The sequence below is a fragment of the Scylla paramamosain genome, unplaced genomic scaffold, assembly GCF_035594125.1.
Source record: "Scylla paramamosain isolate STU-SP2022 unplaced genomic scaffold, ASM3559412v1 Contig52, whole genome shotgun sequence".
NCBI classification, from domain to species: domain Eukaryota; kingdom Metazoa; phylum Arthropoda; class Malacostraca; order Decapoda; family Portunidae; genus Scylla; species Scylla paramamosain.
Window position 1 is genome coordinate 275,001 of NW_026973717.1, and position 15,321 is coordinate 290,321.

The following is a 15,321-nucleotide window of genomic DNA, read 5'->3' on the forward strand; positions in this document are numbered from 1 at the left end:
GTCACTTGGTCAGTCAGTCAGTCAGTCAGTCACACAGTCAGTCAGTCACATCACTCAGTCAGTCATTTAGTCAGTCAGTGAGTGAGTGAGTGAGTCAGTCAGTCAGTTAGTCACATCACTCAGTCAGTCAGTCAGTCAGTCAGTCAGTCAGTCAGTCAGTCACATCACTCAGTCAGTCATTTAGTCAGTGAGTGAGTCAGTCACACAGTCAGTCAGTCAGTCAGTCAGTCACATCACTCAGTCAGTCATTTAGTCAGTGAGTGAGTGAGTGAGTCAGTCAGTCAGTTAGTCACATCACTCAGTCAGTCAGTCAGTCAGTCACACAGTCAGTCACACAGTCAGTCAGTCGGTCACACACACAGTCAGTCAGTGAGTCAGTGAGTGAGTCAGTCAGTCACATCACTCAGTCAGTCATTTAGTCAGTGAGTCAGTGAGTCAGTCAGTCACATCACTCAGTCATTTAGTCCGTGAGTCAGTCAGTCAGTCAGTCACATCACTCAGTCAGTCATTTAGTCAGTGAGTGAGTCAGTCAGTCACATCACTCAGTCATTTAGTCCGTGAGTCAGTCAGTCAGTCAGTCACATCACTCAGTCAGTCATTTAGTCAGTGAGTGAGTCAGTCACATCACTCAGTCATTTAGTCAGTGAGTCAGTGAGTCAGTCAGTCACATCACTCAGTCAGTCATTTAGTCAGTGAGTGAGTGAGTCAGTGAGTGAGTGAGTCAGTCAGTCAGTCACTCAGTCGCACAGTTAGTCAGTCACTCAGTCGCACAGTTAGTCAGTCATTCATTCAGTCAGTCAGTCAGTCAGTCAGTCGGTCAGTCAGTCAGTCGCACAGTTAGTCATTCAGTCAGTCACATCAGTCTCTCTCTCTCTCTCTCTCTCTCTCTCTCTCTCTCTCTCTCTCTCTCTCTCTCTCTCTCTCTCTCTCTCTCTCTGTCTGTCTGTCTGTCTGTCTTAAGCGTCACCCAGTTTACAAAAATGACGTCACTACCTCTCCACCAATCACGGAGCTGGGAGGTAGTGACGTTATTTCCAGCAACCAATAGGAAGCCATTGTGATCTATGACGTCATAAGGAGTAGACCAGACAGACAGACAGACAAACAGACAAGAATATTATCAAAAGTTCAACCCTTTATATGTATGAATACAAAAATGAGATATAATATTTACTTAAAAAAACACATGTAAATATTTGTAATTAATTGATGTTTTCACCTGGGTTGTCTTAATAATCTCTCTCTCTCTCTCTCTCTCTCTCTCTCTCTCTCTCTCTCTCTCTCTCTCTCTCTCTCTCTCTCTCTCTCTCTCTCTTACTATTTTTTTTTCCAATGTGTAATAATAGAAATTAGTGTGTGTGTGTGTGTGTGTGTGTGTGTGTGTGTGTGTGTGTAGAAAATACGATAAACTATAATAAAAATAAATACGAAGCCAGCAGCCACATTCACCCGAACACTAGGATTTGAGATCTTACAAATGATGAGATTATTACGCTTCTTTCCTTATTAGAGGGATTTCCCAGTAAATATGGACATCCAAAAAACACAACAAAATAAAAAATACACACATAGACAAGCAGGAAATACTAAAAACTAATAAAAATAAAGACGAAGCTAGCGCCATATTCACTCGAACACTTGGACTCGGCCAGACATCTGAGATTTTACAAATGGTGAGGTTATTACGCTTTCCTTTGTTATTGAAGGCATTTCTCAGTACCCAGGGACAGCAGGGGCGTCATGACTACCAGGGGGTCACGTGGGGGGCGGCAGGGGGCCCGTGAAATAAGAGAAAAAGTTGAGGTGGTGTTTACAGTAATTTTTCCTGTTTTGTGTGGGCACCACCAGCACCAGTAGCCAGATGGATGCCAAAGAGGAACATTCTAAGTTGGAAATATTCTGTTGTGAAATACTTTTAATGCCATGGCTTAGAAGTCACAGGACATTAAGATATGAATATGCTTAGAACATTTCCCACTCTGAATAACCTGATCTTTCATTGCTGAGAATATGTTGTGGCTTTGTTGCTGGCACACTGTACCCTTCAAGTAAAGGAACAAACAGCCAGGTAAACTATTCTTGTCTTGTTCACCCCAGCCCAGCTTGGCCTTCCAGCCTCCAGTGACACACACACACACACACACACACACACACACATGCACATGCACAAGGGATCTGTGCTGCTGTACACATCAGTGCTGGGCCCGCTGCCCACAACTCAACATAAAGTTGCTTGCTGGGTGTCACGTCAGTGGTGACGGCACACAACACCATGTCACAGATGGTGATGCTGCTGGTGCTCACATCACTAATGACACATTACAGCACATTGCACAGGAACACAGTGTAATGAAGAGGGGTGCTGGGCATCACATCAGTAGTGGTGGCACATGACAGCACAAAACAGCACGTCACAGAACATCACAGAACACAACAAGTTTATTGTGCTGTGCTCACAGACACCACAAAAATATTGCACTTCTCAACACAGAACAGCCACACACAGTAGTATTATCATTGTAGTCATTCTGTACAATGCCTTTCCAGTCAAACTTTTTTTGGCTTTGAAGACTCTGGTGAAAGTTGTGTTACATTTTACATATTTTTGCCTCAGAGAGTGCTACCATTGAGACCCATATTCAGGAATGCCTTGTTCTCTCACCCCAACTCTTCTAAGGCCACAGAGATAATCAGATTGGTTTTCAAGAATGTTTTTCCTGTTAAGAATGTAGAAATCTCGTTACTCTGTCACTAAAACCATAAAAATACCCTTAAAAACCCGTGTAGCTTCAAGTAGAGCCTTTTAAAAGTAGAGAAGGTGCAGTACAGGATTGTTTTGGAATATGATCATACATCCTGGCATGCACAAAGTTGTCATTGGAGACACAAAGGCCTTGAAAATTATCACATTTGTGTCACTTATTATGTGTTTGTGCCTCTGAATATATTGGTGTTATATTAGACATACCCTGGCATGCAGAAATTTGTCACTAGCCAGAGTGACCTGATTATTGCTCTCACATATATTTAAAAAGGAATACCACACTTAAAAAAAGAGAAAAACGTGAGCATTGTTCTGATGCCAGATTGTACTCACTGATAACATTATAAACACACTCTACCTTTGTATCATGAAAACAATGCCAATAAGTTTTCAGTGTGGTTTTTGCTGTCATGTATATAAAAACACTGTGACACTCAAAGGAAGAGAAATAGAAGTGTTTTTCTGACACTAAACCTTACTTTCAAAAGATTTAATGTTTAATGAAATAAACATGATTGATATTGACACTAAAAGGAGAGAAATATGATGCTGTTAGTGAGGGTGATAGATGATTATAGTGATAGTAAGAGTGAACGAGTAAGGGTGAGGGTGAAGTATTAGTGAGGGTGGGAATGAAGAGTGATAGATATCATAGTGAGAGTGAAGGTAGATATTTTAGTGAACTACTAAAACAGTCCTTACTGGACTGTTCAAACACAAACCAGATGAAATGTCATCAAGCCAAGCCCAGCACTAATAGTGACTGTGTACAGTGTCGTAACATACACACACACACACACACACACACACACACACACACACACACACACACACACACACACACACACACACACACTATAAGCCTCTAGTTAGCATTGACACGCAGCAGACTGTTAAATAATGAAGCTCAGGTGACCACACACACACACACACACACACACACACACACACACACACACACACACACACACACACACACACACACACACACACACACACATTCATCTACCATTGTTCATAATAAAGGTGTTTCTTAGAGTGAGCAGTGAGAGGTGACCAGAGGCAGCAATGGGCCACCTGAGAAATCATATCAAAAGAGCTAGGAAAGGACTAGATATAGATAGGCAGACAGGCAGGGCAGTTAATTGTGGGCTGAGCAACAGAGAGCATTGTTTATATCTGCTGGTAGTTACAATAATAACATTTGGGGCCAGTATTCTGAACCACTTTGCTCTCTCTCTCTCTCTCTCTCTCTCTCTCTCTCTCTCTCTCTCTCTCTCTCTCTCTCTCTCTCTCTCTCTCTCTCTCTCTCTCTCTCTCTCTCTCTCTCTCTCTCTCTCTCTCACCATGACTATTTTCCAAGGGCACAAAGATGATTAGCTAGGTTCTCAAGTGTTTCTCTTGTTGGTGATGTAAAATCTTGTTAATCTGTCACTAAAAGTAATAGAAACAGACTTGAAAACCCCGGTAGATTCACCATGACTATTTTCAAAGCCCACAGAGATGATTAGCTAGGTTCTCAAGAGTGTTTTTCCTGTTAATAATGTAGAAATCTTGTTAATCTGTCACTAGAACCTTAAAAACATTGTTAAAGTCTCATGCAACTTCAAATAGAGCCTTTGGAAAGTAGTGGAGGTGCAGCACAGGAGTGTTTCAGAATATAGGCCTAGTTTGTGGTCCATCAATGGTCCAGGGAAGGAGGGAGGGATTCGTTGATGGCAAGTTATCATATATACAGGTACCGGCAGAGGTACAGTCCCATTATGAACAGACACTGATACAAGATTGGTGCAATGTTGGCAATAGTCTCTGTCAAGGTGTTTGGATGTATGGATGTGGGTATTGGGACTTAATGCATCAGGGATTGTGGTGTGGTATGTACAGGGTAGTGTTTGTGGTAGTGGTTGTAGTTGTGGAGTTAGCAGGCAAGGGAGGACTGAGTTAAGGTGTTGTAGAAGGTGTGAGGTGTATTGTATGGGAGAGGAAATGTTGATGTAAGCAGTTAGAGGGTCTGCTGTTACTGCTGCTGCTGTTAAACTTTACGTGTGGGACAGGCAGAAAACACTTACAGGTCTATACATCCTTCAGGACCACATGTGTACTAACATATACATACAAAACTGTATACATACCATACATGGGTACATACAAGCTTTATACAAAGATACTGCACCAAGTATTATAGCCTTCCTAACAACAGTAACATCACTCATCTCCTCAAGTGAAAGTGAGATGCCTTGCCCTTTTGTGATTTGCTGACCACCACCACCGCCAAAATTCACATAGGAAAACTATGCCCTTGTTATTGTTAGCCTTCAGTAAACACACACACACACACACACACACACACACACACACACACACACACACACACACACACACACACACACACACACACACACACACAGAAGCGCGAACAAATAGAATGAATTCAGTGAAGACGTTGTCAATGCCATAACTGTCCATGCTTTTAAGACCAAACTGGATAGATATAGAGACGGGATACTATGAGATTACTCCCCTCCCGTAAACCACAACTAGGTAAACACACACACACACACACACACACACACACACACACACACACACACACACACACACACACACACAGAAAGAGCAATGCATTAAAATCATTTATAGATTATAGATCCACAGAATCACACACATGTAGAGAGGTATGAACATTTTATATAATTTCAAGAATGTATGTAAAAAAAACAATCTAGGAAGGAATTAGCCATGGGAAAGTTTACCTTAATAAGAAAGCAAAGCAAAAATGTCTCCACTGATAGAAATATATATATAAGAATTGAGTAAAATGGAAGTGTGTGGCTAGCTGTGGTGTGTCTAAGCTCCTGGGGTGCAGCAGGTTGGTCCACAAGGCTGTCCCTTTCCACCAGGGGCCAACAGGGTTGGGGTTGTGTGTGTGTGTGTGTGTGTGTGTGTGTGTGTGTGTGTGTGTGTGTGTGTGTGTGTGATGCTTTGCTTGAGCTTGCCAGGTATATAGATAGATAGACATATAGATAGACTACCGCTACTGCTATTCTCCACCAGGAACCAACATGGCTGCAAGTATAAATGATGTCATTCACCTACGGTCGTCTGCTGGTCACCCAGCCAGCCATTACCCTATGGAAAGAGCTCAGAGCTTATAGTGACCGATCTTTGGGTAGGACTGAGACCACTCACACACCACACACCAGGACAGCGAGGTAACAACCCCTCGGGTTACATCCCGTACCTACTTGCTGCAAGGTGAACAGGGGCTACACATTAAGAGGCTCACCCATTTGGCTTGCTGCACCTTGGATTTGAACCCGGGCCTTCTTGAGTGTGAGCTGAGCATGCTAATCACTACACTACGTGTGTGTGTGTGTGTGTGTGTGTGTGTGTGTGTGTGTGTGTGTGTGTGTGTGTGTGTGTGTGTGTGTGTGTGTGTGTGCTACTTTGTTTAAGCTAGCCAGGTACATAGATAAATAGATAGATAGACTACCATTACTACTGCTATTCCTTCCCACCAGGGGCTGACAGGATTGAGAGTGTGAATGTGTGTGTGTGTGTGTGTGTGTGTGTGTGTGTGTGTGTGTGTGTGTGTGTGTGTGTGTGTGTGTGTGTGTGTGTATAGTCTGTAGTGCCTTGTCTGGGCTGTTCTGTGTGATATTGCTGGCCTGGTATATTAAAGAGAAGCAAGATAGATTCATGGACAAGGCAGATGAAATGGTGCTAGTGGTACTGATGTATACAAGTGATGGTTACAAAGTTTATGAGGCACATGAGAAGCTCAAAATTGTTGTAAGGAACTGGCAACATTATGTTGACAAACTGTGGATGGAGGCAAGACTGGGAAAGGATGTAATGTTGTGTAGTGAAGTATTGGAGTACCTGTCTGCACTGGAATATGATGGAATGTGAGGCAAACAGTGATGGATAGATGCACAGATAGATAGATTACTAGAGAGAGAAAAATAGAGAGAGGGAAATCTAGGAAAGATATATAGATAGATTACTAGAGAGAGAAAGAGAGAGAGATGATAAAGATAGATAGATAACTAGAGAGAGAGAGAGAGAGAGAGAGAGAGAGAGAGAGAGAGATCTAATAATGCTGTTCAAATAAGTAGATAATATAAAACACTTCAGAGGAACAGCGATCATGAAAAAGCAATAATGAATGATAACAAGCAAACCAGAAACAATTGATGCATGAATATTGTTCAAATATCAAGCTTCTCATGAGTATGCTGTGCAGTTTGGAGTGGAGCTTCAATAGGCAGACAATACACAGGAGAATAGAAAAATACATTATGAGAGGACAGTGTGAACTCAAAACACACACGCCTACACACACACACACACACACACACACACAGATAGATAGATAGATAGATAGATAGATAGATTTATTGACTACACAATCATATTACAGCAAACAAAACTAAAACAAAAACTAAAATACAAAAAAATATCCACAGCAGTAGTCCATTAATAATTGTAGTCCACAATATTCTAAATCATTAAATAAATATTCTTGCAATGCAGCAAAAGAACTCCCAAAATACAAAATAAAAAAATTTTTTCTCTACCCAAAAATAGACATTACCAGACACACACACACACACACACACACACACACACACACACACACACACACACACACACACACACACACACACACACACACACCACAACTTTAGGGCATCACCACCACTACCACTACCACAGAACAAAGCTAGTATATCAGTCAGTGGTATTTTTTTTATTCTTGTTATTTATTTATTTATTTATTTATTTACTCATTTATTTATTATTATTTTTGTATCCAGTGCATCCACCTTCACTTCAGAAAACAAGGACACTGCTTATGTGGCTTGTTTATCTTATATATTTTTGGCAAGACATAAATTTGCAGTAAAACCTGTAGGTTTTACTGCATGAAAGTCTGTCTGTCTGTCTATACATATGTATGTATGAATAGAGTTATGTTTACCACAGTGAGAGAGAGAGAGAGAGAGAGAGAGAGAGAGAGAGAGAGAGAGAGAGAGAGAGAGAGAGAGAGATGTGCATGTATATCTGTAACAATAGCAAGTGTGATGATCTCCCAGTATGGTTTAATGAGGTTCATAATCTTAAATGCTTCACTGCCCCATGGTGACAACTTTTCACAGACCACAGAGATGATTATCCAGGTTCTCAGGGGTGTTTTTCCAATACAGACAGAATCATTATCAAATAATCACAGGAATCATTGTGACACCCTTGACAACTCTGTTAACTTTCCTAGCAGTTTGTTAACTAACTTTTTACTGCTGTTGTCATCATTTCTATTAATATTGATAAAAACACAAGAGCACAAGGGTTGGTACAGGAAGCCATCAGGCTTACATTTGGTGGTCCTTGTACAAAACGTGCTTACTTACTTTCACCTATTATCCTCATCCATAAATTTGGCTGGTCCACTTCTAAAGCTCCTTAATGACTCAGCCCTAACAACATCAAAAGATATGAAAATAATGGAGCCATCAGGCCTACACATGGCAGTCCTTTGTATAAATAATACCTACTGTACCTATTTTCACCTGTCATCCCTATCCATAGATTTACTCAGCACTAACAGTCTGATTACTGAGTCTGTTCTAGTCATCCAACACTCTCTTTGAGAGCCAGTTCCTTTTTATCTTTTTTTAAATCTAATTGCAATGCTTGAACCCATTATTTCTTGTCCTATCCTGATTACTATTATAAGTAACAGTGGAGAAACATTTGAATTTAAAAAATAGTCAGGATGAAGAACTGAAGCATTTAAGTGAAGCCTCTGTGTGTCTGTAATAATGTGTCCTTATCTCTTGTTTAGATTTTGTAATACCATGTCCTATATTTGGTCCTTAATGTTACTATTATCACTGGTCTAGGTTTTATAATTCCATGCCTTATATTTCATCCTTATCTTTGGTCTACATTTTGCAACACCATGTCTTTTCTTTAACTTTGTAACTCCACATCCTCATCTTTTCCTGACGTGTACCACCGTGTCATATCACAGGTGATGTTCGTGGCCTCCCCAGCTTCAGAATCGGTCCTTGGGCAGCGTGGACATCTCAGACTCGTGAAGGAACTGCATCTCCTGCAGCTCCATCAGCTTGCCGTGATCCTTGATGTGGGCATAGTTGGCAGCAAGACACATCAGATAGTGCACCTGTGGGAGGTAAATAACACACACACACACACACACACACACACACACAGAGTGAGAGAGTGAGTACGTATTATTGGGAACACTAACCTGGTATAAGAAATGCATTAAATGCTCAAGTAAAAAAATAATGAAAATAATAAATAAATAAATAAGTAAAACACACACACAAACACACACACACATACACAGTTTTGCATTTTCATCATTCAGTCTTGTACCAAGTTAGTTTTTCATTGGAGCATGTAGAGAATATGAGAGAGAGAGAGAGAGAGAGAGAGAGAGAGAGAGAGAGAGAGAGAGAGTACTACTGGGAACACCCTAATCTGGTATAATAAATGCATGAATAAACAAAAAAAAAAAAAGACTGACTGATGAACCTAACACCAGTATGAGAAAGTGTTAACCTTCAGGTAAAAGAAATTAAATAAATAAATAAAATAACACACACAAGAGAGAGAGAGAGAGAGAGAGAGAGAGAGAGAGAGAGAGACCAACAAAAGACCATCACCACTTACCAGGGAAAGAATGACAAGAAGGGCAGAGGCAGTGGCCAAGAGACACAATATTTCTCCATTGTTGACAAAATCCTTACAGAACAGCTTCCTCTTGCCTCCCGAACACACCCGCTTCTCCTCCTCAATGGTGGTGCAGGGGAACAGAAACCCTGCAGTGGGAGAACAATTATAATGTCTGTTTATAATCATTAAGTGGACTGAGTTATGTTAGTTAATATTTGATGTTTGCATCTGAGAATTTTTTAACTTCTTTTCTCCTTCTTTCTGTCATCTCTGTTCATATACCAAAATCATGTTCTCTATTTATTCCCTGTGTGTCTTTCCATAATATATCCTTCAAAGGGGAAGACAAACCTGAAGGAGTCTTTTATTAATTCATGTCCTTTCTCTCCTTTTCTCTCTCTCTCTCTCTCTCTCTCTCTCTCTCTCTCTCTCTCTCTCTCTCTCTCTCTCTCTCTCTCTCTCTCTCTCTCTCTCTCTCTCTCTCTCTCTCTCTCTCTTCAAAGCATCTTCCTTAAGCTTCACTTCCTCCTCCTCCTCCTCCTCCTCCTCCTCCTCCTCCTCCTCCTCCTCCTCCTCCTCCTCCTCCTCCTCCTCCTCCTCTCCTTCTTCCTCCTCCTCCTTCTCCTCTTTCTCCTTATTCCTTATCGTCTGGTCTATTATCTCTCTCTCTCTCTCTCTCTCTCTCTCTCTCTCTCTCTCTCTCTCTCTCTCTCTCTCTCTCTCTCTCTCTCTCTCTCTCTCTCTCTCTCTCTCTCTCTCTCTCTCTCTCTCTCTCTCTCTCTCTCTCTCTCAGTATGATGAAAATATTTTGAAAAACACACCAAAGAATAGAGGGGTATGTTTCAAAGTTTGAATACAGTATAATAATAATTGGATGATTAATAAGTAAGGAGAAAGGACAAGGGTAACAAAAGAAAAACAGTGCAAAAATTAATCGCTGCACAAATCGCTGCACAAGACTTTCTTCTTTCTCTCACCCCTATTCTGTCCACCTCTCTAACACAGGAGTTAACCAGTATTCTCAATCATCAATCCATCATTCTTTGCCTGAGGAGGGAATTGATGCTGTGTTGACCCTTGACAGTGACGTCCCTCATGAGGAGAATATGAATTCTACAGAACTTGCCCATAGAAAGACCAAAACTGTTACTGCTGCCACTACCACCACTGCCACCGCTTCCACTGCCACCAAAAGCCCAACTGTGCAAAGAATCCTGGACCTCCTCAATGAAATGGAGTCCACCAGTCAGCTGGAGTACTCTAGCCTCCAAAAGTTCCATCTGTGTCCATTGTGTTTGGGTAAACTTATCACTGTATGAGGGGACAAGTATCAGTGTATGGTTACTATATACTCATTTGTACCTAAAAATGTCATGTCACATCATTCTCTCTCTCTCTCTCTCTCTCTCTCTCTCTCTCTCTCTCTCTCTCTCTCTCTCTCTCTCTCTCTCTCTCTCTCTCTCTCTCTCTCTCTCTCTCTCTCTCTCTCTCTCTCTCTCTCTCTCTCTCTCTCTCTCTCTCTCTCTCTCTCTCTCTCTCTCTCTCTCTCTATTAATCTCTTATTCCCTTTTCTTCCTTTCTTCCTTCCCTCCTATCTTTGTTTCTCCCTCCTCCTCCTCCTCCTCCTCCTCCTCCTCCTCCTCCTCCTCCTCCTCCTCCTCCTCCTCCTCCTCCTCCTCCTCCTCCTCCTCCTCCTCCTCCTCCTCCTCCTCCTCCTCCTCCTCATTCATTCTACCTAACAAGAAATAATGGATTCAAGATTATACCCAAACGTTTTAAATCCCACAAGGCCAAACATTTTTTCTTTAATCGTATAGTAAATATATGGAATAAACTTCCTGCAGAAATTGTCAACACCAATACTATTGAATCAGTTCATCCTAAATATGTGCACTTTCTGTTTTTCCACAGAGCAATAAGAAATTAGAATTGACTGAGAAACCAGAAAAGGGACTGCACTTGAAAAAGCACAAGAACCAAGAAATTACATCATTAAATGAAATGACAACAAATCTAAAGTAAGAATTTATGTAGCTTTCATTTTGGTTTACATTGTGAAAGGTAACAGTAACATGGATATGTTTTTATATTGAAATCTTTCTCTGATTGCATACAAATGGTACCAATCAACAAATAATAATGTAATACTTACAAGGTGGGAATTCCAATCACTGGTAGATAAAATGAACCACCATTCTAGAGTGTACATAACTAAGGAATTAATATACTGGTTAACTATCACACCAGCATGAACAGAATAACAACAATTGTTGAGTAGAGTCTGTAGGAGGCAGGGAAGGAGGCATGTAGTCAGTTTTAGAGAGCAGTTATTATGAAATCAGCTGTAGAATATTCCTAAGATGCAATACTACTGGAGTCTGTCAGCTTGAAGACAGTTTATTAAAGAAGGGAAGTTCATGAGATATAAAGCCTTTGATTATTCAGTTTCATTTCCAAAGTAACATTTATTTATTGGTGTGTTGCTTCCTGTAAATAGTAAAGCCTTGACAGCACTGCATCTCTCACACCACGCTGTAACTGTTGAGAGAACCATAACCCTTAGAGAGAGGAGGAGGGAATCCTTGGTTTATGTTCAGTAAAGCCCTGTATTCTTGTCATGGCAATGTAGAATGGAGGCGTCATTGGTTTATGTTCAGTAAAGTCCTGTATTCTTGTCATGGCAATGTAGAATGGAGGCGTCATATTGGTCACACACTGTTCTAATGTATGTGCACTTGCCACGCTGTTCACCAGGCAGGAGGCGTTGCAGAAAGAGCGCAAGATCACTGTGTTGTGGGAGAAGACAGAGTCCCTTAGTGGTCAGCTGGTGACGGTCCACAACCACAGCCACTTTGAAGAGAATGGCCTGAGCCACGACCACCTTGCTCAAGAAAATATCACGTTGACAGAGCTGATTAAAGAACTAGAAGATAAGCTCAAACTTTCAAAGGTACCACAAGTGTCTTTGTATATTAGTTTGGTTTACTTTGTAAGATTAATCATTACTGAAAACAATACATGGAGTACGTGAGGTTGTGTGTTTGTTTATGCATGGAGACAGTTTCCTTAAAAATGGGTGGAGAGTACTATGGTGCTTTAGATGTAGAAGGATGAGTGGAAGGAATGCTTGGAGTGTGCAAGGCTCAAGTGTATGCAGAAGAGCACTGACAGGAGTGTGAGGACTACTCTGTCATGACCATGTCTTTAAGACATGAACAAATGATGCAGTGTGGGAATCATGAAGGTGTAAAAATGCAGGATATGGATGGGATGCTACATCAGCAGCTTTTGTCATTAAGGCTGGTAAAGTGAAAGATTTGTTAATCACTTTGGTCTTTAGTTGATGCTTCTGGTGAGGCTTTCCTGTTTAAACTTGGCATAATATATATAAAATGATGTGGCATGTTAAACAAGTTAACTTACTGCCTTCTTGTGTCTTTCACAGATAGAAATCAAAGACGTCACAAGACAGAATAGTGAGCTGCATGCACTTATCACAGAGTATAAAGTCACTCCCTCAGAGGAAAAAGACAAGGATGGCACCTCTTCATGTGAGAACTCAGAAGCTAAATGTGAGCTACCATCCACATGAATATATATTTGTATATCAAACTGACATTCTCCATGGAGGGAGGCTTTCCAAAGTGCACACACACACACACACACACACACACACACACACACACACACACACACACACACACACACACACACACACACACATCTCTGCATCAGGACTCAACAGCCAGACTGATAAACAATTACTTCACCCAAGATGATCAGCTGATAGGATTAGCTGTGGATGAGCCTCCTGTGGTGACTAGGAGTACAAAAGCCAGCAGCTAATTTTGTGAGCTGCCAGTCATCATGGTCCTGGTGTCTGAGGTGCTGCTTTTGCATTTTCCCATTCATGGGTTGAGGCCACATCACATTTATTCATTCACAGTTGCTCTTAGTTATCTCTGTTACAAGTTTAAATTTTTCCTGGCTCCACAGACATTTCTGGTGCATCTAACCCTCTCTCCATTGCCCTTCTATTTCCCTTAGTCTTATACCCACTTCTTACATTACGTCTAATTACTTCCATTGGTCATTCTTGTCTGGCCCTCTGTTGCATCAATTTTTCACCTCCAGGTACAGATACCAAGGGGAAATTGCTGGGTCAAGTGGCTACACTGACATCTGAGGTTAGCAGGTTGGAGAGTGAGTGCAGCAGTCTTCAGGTTCAGCTAGACTGTGAGAGGGATAAGTATAACAAACTGCTGGGAGAATCTCTTGCTCATGAAAAGTTGTCTGAAGATGTCATAACTGAACCAAAAGGTAAGAAAGTTTATATTCTCTAATAATAAAGCAAATAATTTTTCCTCACTGATGCTCAATTTTTTTAATTAATAACAAAATAAAAGCATTGTTATTGGATTTGTTTATTGAGGCTGTATTAAGAAAAGTTGAGAGAAACAAACTTATTGTTTTATCAGGAGAAACAACAAGATTGGGAGGAACTGAGCTTGAATAGAAGCTGCAACTGAATCATCTGTAAAAGTGAAGTGGAGGAAGTGTTTACTGTTTACTGTATGCCAATTCCTTGGTCTTTTAATGAAGAATTTTATCCTTTTTCAGGTGACTACATCACCATCTACCAGTTGCAGCGAGGAGTGATGAAGCAGCAAGCTCGAGAACGCCAGTTAGACCTTGCCAGCCTCCATCATGAATGAGAGGAAATGAAGCAAAACCACTCAGCAGGTTAGTGCTCTCATTTGCATCTCACACTCTTCTTATTCAATTGCTGGCAGATTAGTGATTTCTGCTGCATCTCACACACTTCTTATTCAATTGCTGGCAGGTTAGTGATCTCTGCTGCATCTCACACACTTCTTATTCAATTGCTGGCAGGTTAGTGATCTCTGCTGCATCTCACACACTTCTTATTCAATTGCTGGCAGGTTAGTGATCTCTGCTGCATCTCAAACGGTTCTTATTCAGGTGTTAACCAAAGTACTAAGCCTTCATATCATTACCTTGCTCTGTGATGGAGGCTACACCATCTGGCATCTAGCTGAGATTTAATGTTGCAGCAAAGCTTCCATATGAGTTCATGTAGAGCAAAATGTTTTCAAATGCCAGGGAAGTAGTGTAATGTAACCTTCCAGAGAAATCTACCCCTCATTTATTAGTTAACAGGAGTGTTTAATGTACTTAATGTGATTAGCCAGGATCAAGGGTCAACTTCTTCACTGACCATTTAGTCTCAGGTGATGTATCTGTCCTCCATGAGTCACCAGAGACACATAAGGTGTTGTAAGTGAAATTTCATCTATTAGATTTATTCAAAATGTGAATTAACACAGTTGTTTCCTGCAGGATTTGATATCAAAGCTGGTGCAGGAAAAGGAAGCAGATCATGACCTTGAGCAGCTCGAGAAGATAAGCAGCGTCCTTAAGAGTTCAGTTGCTATCATTAGCAGTGTTGGTGAGTAGTAAAAACTGAGCCATCTTATGAAGTGCAACAAAACATTATTATTATCTTCATAATTTTCTTGAAATAAACAGATTTCTGTGGCATGTTGCTCATTAGCACTTTAATATCAGATAACACCAGTTATTTATGTAATGATGTAATGTACTAAGTAGATGAAATACAAATGGCATCTGCTAACACTCTTGATGTGGAACAGGAACCACATGTTTATGGTCAATAAACTATTTATAAAAACTATTTATCTGTGTAAGATAAAAGCAGTTATTATTATTATTATTATTATTATTATTATTATTATTATTATTATTATTATTATTATTATTACATATTTTCCTTGTATTTAAATATTATTATTATTATTATTATTATT

At 40.6% G+C, this 15,321-nt stretch overlaps 1 protein-coding gene across 1 annotated transcript; it reads left to right on the top strand.

Annotated features, from left to right (window-relative positions):
* The first annotated feature begins 1,598 nt into the window (after positions 1-1,598).
* LOC135098252 (uncharacterized) lies at positions 1,599-14,941 on the top strand. Its single transcript, XM_064000518.1, has 8 exons — positions 1,599-1,673; positions 8,802-8,963; positions 11,384-11,490; positions 12,227-12,422; positions 12,918-13,044; positions 13,607-13,792; positions 14,093-14,215; positions 14,834-14,941. The coding sequence occupies exons 1-7, from the start codon at positions 1,671-1,673 to the stop codon at positions 14,185-14,187; spliced, it is 876 nt and encodes a 291-aa protein (XP_063856588.1). The 5' UTR covers positions 1,599-1,670; the 3' UTR covers positions 14,188-14,215; positions 14,834-14,941.
* Positions 14,942-15,321: the final 380 nt, after the last annotated feature.

Bases quoted from the DNA above. Each gene is read 5' to 3' on its own strand.
- LOC135098252 (XM_064000518.1), top strand. The intron at 8,964-11,383 runs GTAAATAACACA...GTTTTTCCACAG, and splicing joins AGATAGTGCACCTGTGGGAG to AGCAATAAGAAATTAGAATT. The intron at 12,423-12,917 runs GTACCACAAGTG...TGTCTTTCACAG, and splicing joins ATAAGCTCAAACTTTCAAAG to ATAGAAATCAAAGACGTCAC.